At 40.0% G+C, this 2,938-nt stretch overlaps 1 protein-coding gene across 1 annotated transcript; it reads right to left on the minus strand.

Annotated features, from left to right (window-relative positions):
• Positions 1-1,404: 1,404 nt before the first annotated feature.
• LOC103645881 (uncharacterized) lies at positions 1,405-2,693 on the minus strand. Its single transcript, XM_008670593.3, has 2 exons — positions 2,612-2,693; positions 1,405-1,996 (listed from the first exon to the last, which is right to left on the minus strand). Exons 1-2 carry the CDS (start codon positions 2,674-2,676, stop codon positions 1,714-1,716), a joined length of 348 nt encoding a protein of 115 aa, XP_008668815.1. The 5' UTR covers positions 2,677-2,693; the 3' UTR covers positions 1,405-1,713.
• Between the last annotated feature and the right edge of the window lie 245 nt (positions 2,694-2,938).

Here is a 2,938-nt window from a genome sequence, read left to right on the forward strand (position 1 = left end):
ACCACCCACTAGACCAAAGTTTTTTTAGACTGGTAAAATCACGATTTAAAACGAGTTTATAGATGTGCTACCAAATATCTTTTAACCTAAAACATCATGATAATACTAGGTGAGTGCCCGTGCGTTGCAACAGAAACATATTAACACAACAAGTTATGTATAAATGTGTTACACTGTTATGAGAAAATGTTTCAAAATCCATAGCTATACATAAACTTTATTATTTTAATCTAGCTATTTTACAATTACACCAACCATAAGTATAAAGGGGTCCATGTACATGTCCGTGCGCTCCTCCCACGATTGTGTTTGGGACATTGTCTTGCTCATCAAAATTGCTTAATTGGGTGGGGGCTGCAAGGATGAGATATAATAGAGTTCTTAACATGCTCACATTTGGTGAAAAAATGATGTTGGAGTAATCCGGTTGACACCGTTAGTGGAGGAGCGACAAAGCACGAGCATCATACAACGGACGCGTCGCGTGATAGAATGCGCACGGACGATACCTGTGAGACGAAAGGCTACACATATATTTTCTATAGCAGAGCTTTCTATTACATGGGACAGGACGGGTTCAGATGAATCGCCTAAAGCAACCACAACTCGGGGCTCTGGATCGTCTCCACCAGTTGGTTCTGCTGACAAACAGTTGCAACTGATATACTACCTTTCCAGCATATGCATTTGGACGTACACCTCAACATGCCTCAATTCTACACAACCAAACGGAAAATAGAAAAATGCATTGAGACTGCAACCAAACAGCTGACTGAAAATCGAATAACTTTCATTCGAAGGCTGGTTCAATTCATACCTAGGGCCTAGGGGCCATGAGAACCATTCGAGGTGAAGGTTTCTTTCCCACTTGGTTTTGGAGCCAAGACTGCCCTCGGCTTGGGCCAGTAGCACGGACACCAGAGGTAAAGAAGCATGTGATTTCTGTTGGGCCTTTCTGAGGCCAGGTGATTTCCATACAGGTTGCACTTATTAGTGATGTTTCATTTAGTACAAAATCAACATTACATAAAACACGAATAAGGCTTATTATAGACTATACTCTCAGCCCAGACCAAGGAGAGACTGCAGAGAAACACATGTTTAAAATTTAGAAGCACAGTTCTTCACACAACAACGTTAGATTGGATCAATTTAATTCTACAAAATATATATTAACAAGAAAGTAACATCTAGGCACATGCTTTCCTTAATCTACTATCACCATAGCGAATAGTTAGTAGCATTCAATAACCAGTGCAAGGAATGTATATCAAAATCTAATGAGAATGAAAGAAAGTTTGTTGATCCAATAGCAGCCAAGTTTATTCCTGGATTCTACTGGAGGAAACAGAACAACCAAGTTAACGGTTTAACTTCATACCATAAACAACAAAGGATTTTGGAAAACCCTTGACAACTAATATGAGCTTTGTGAGAAGAAAGCAGCTAACCATTAAGGAACAAGATGCAGCTATAATTTAGATGTTTAAAACTAAACAACTGTGAAGATCAATTGCCCTACAGAACACTCTGCAGCTAACTAAAATTTTGTTCAGATGTCAGGCTTGACATAAAACATCGCAAGGATGCATTGTCGCTGTCCTAAGCAAGTTTTGAAGGGCTTGTTGTTTATACCTCCGCTTCCTTGACAGGATTAGCATGGTCGCTTCGGTCGTCAAGGATGTCTTGTAAGTGGCAGACGTCCATGGAGATCTAGAAGCAACGGTCTCGTCCGTGCTCCTGGACCTTGAGGAGCGCGTTCATGCACTTTTGCATGATTGCGAGCTGCTTGCGCACGCGGCAGCCGCGCACCAGCGCCTGTAGCCGCACAATGCCCCGCAGTGCCCTCAACGCCCTCCAAGCATTCACACATCCACTGACAAGAACCAGTGAGAGGACAAAAAAAACAAAGGCGGCAGGTAAGCCTACCAGGAATGCATGGAAGGCGGACTGGATGCGGACGACAGTCCACTCCTGCCTGATGATGCAGAAGTCCCTAGACAAAAGGCATAACAAAAAGTCAAATAAATTGTGTATATGGCCAATACCACATAGAGCAACTAAACTATAGTCTCCAGTAAACAAATGTCAACTAAAATAAATTGAGATGACAATAGTCAAACGCAGGAGCTGAAGAATTTGCAAACCAACTAAAATAATCTTCAAACTTTACATATTTCTAGAAAATTAATTAATGTGTGACCCAAAACACATTCACATATTATATTTGATTACCAGGTATGAAGCTTATATCAAAAGTAATAGTACATCATATGTACGACATCAACATATTAAATTTGTAGTGAGGTGTGCAAAATTACTCCCAATCTGGTCTGAGCATCATCAGACAAATGTAGTAGCGGGCTGTAACTGAAACACATGTAAAAACAAATCAAAATAGCAGAAGAACTGTATTTACTTCACTGAGCATCATCAGACATAACTTTAGTCCACTTCCCATTAAAGAAACAAATAGGAGATGCAAGGGCTAGTATGTGTAATGCACAAAAACATGCAAACAACTCTGCCTAGACCAAGACCCGTCAACCTATATCCTGATGAGCTAGCTAACACATGAGGTACTGAGTTATAGGATCATGAGCTAGCTAACCTGGTTTGTAAGCTCTTCTGTTTCCTCCTTCGCCTCATCTTTGTCAAGTGTTTCATCAATAGCATCAGACATCATCTCAAGTTGAATAGAAACGGACACATTTCAATGTGAGACAGCTATAAGCATACAAAATGGTGGCAGCAGAATCTTTATGATAGTTCTGCTAACTTATTTAAAGCACGAGTAAGCTAAAGATGTAGGGAAAACAGAATCTCATTTTACATTTCATTACTGTTGAGTTACTATTAATGATTAGGGTAAGGAACACACTTTTCACCTACAACTGAACCATAAATCAAATATTTAAACTATGATACATGCTTGGAT

This window comes from Zea mays, chromosome 2, assembly GCF_902167145.1.
Source record: "Zea mays cultivar B73 chromosome 2, Zm-B73-REFERENCE-NAM-5.0, whole genome shotgun sequence".
NCBI lineage: Eukaryota > Viridiplantae > Streptophyta > Magnoliopsida > Poales > Poaceae > Zea > Zea mays.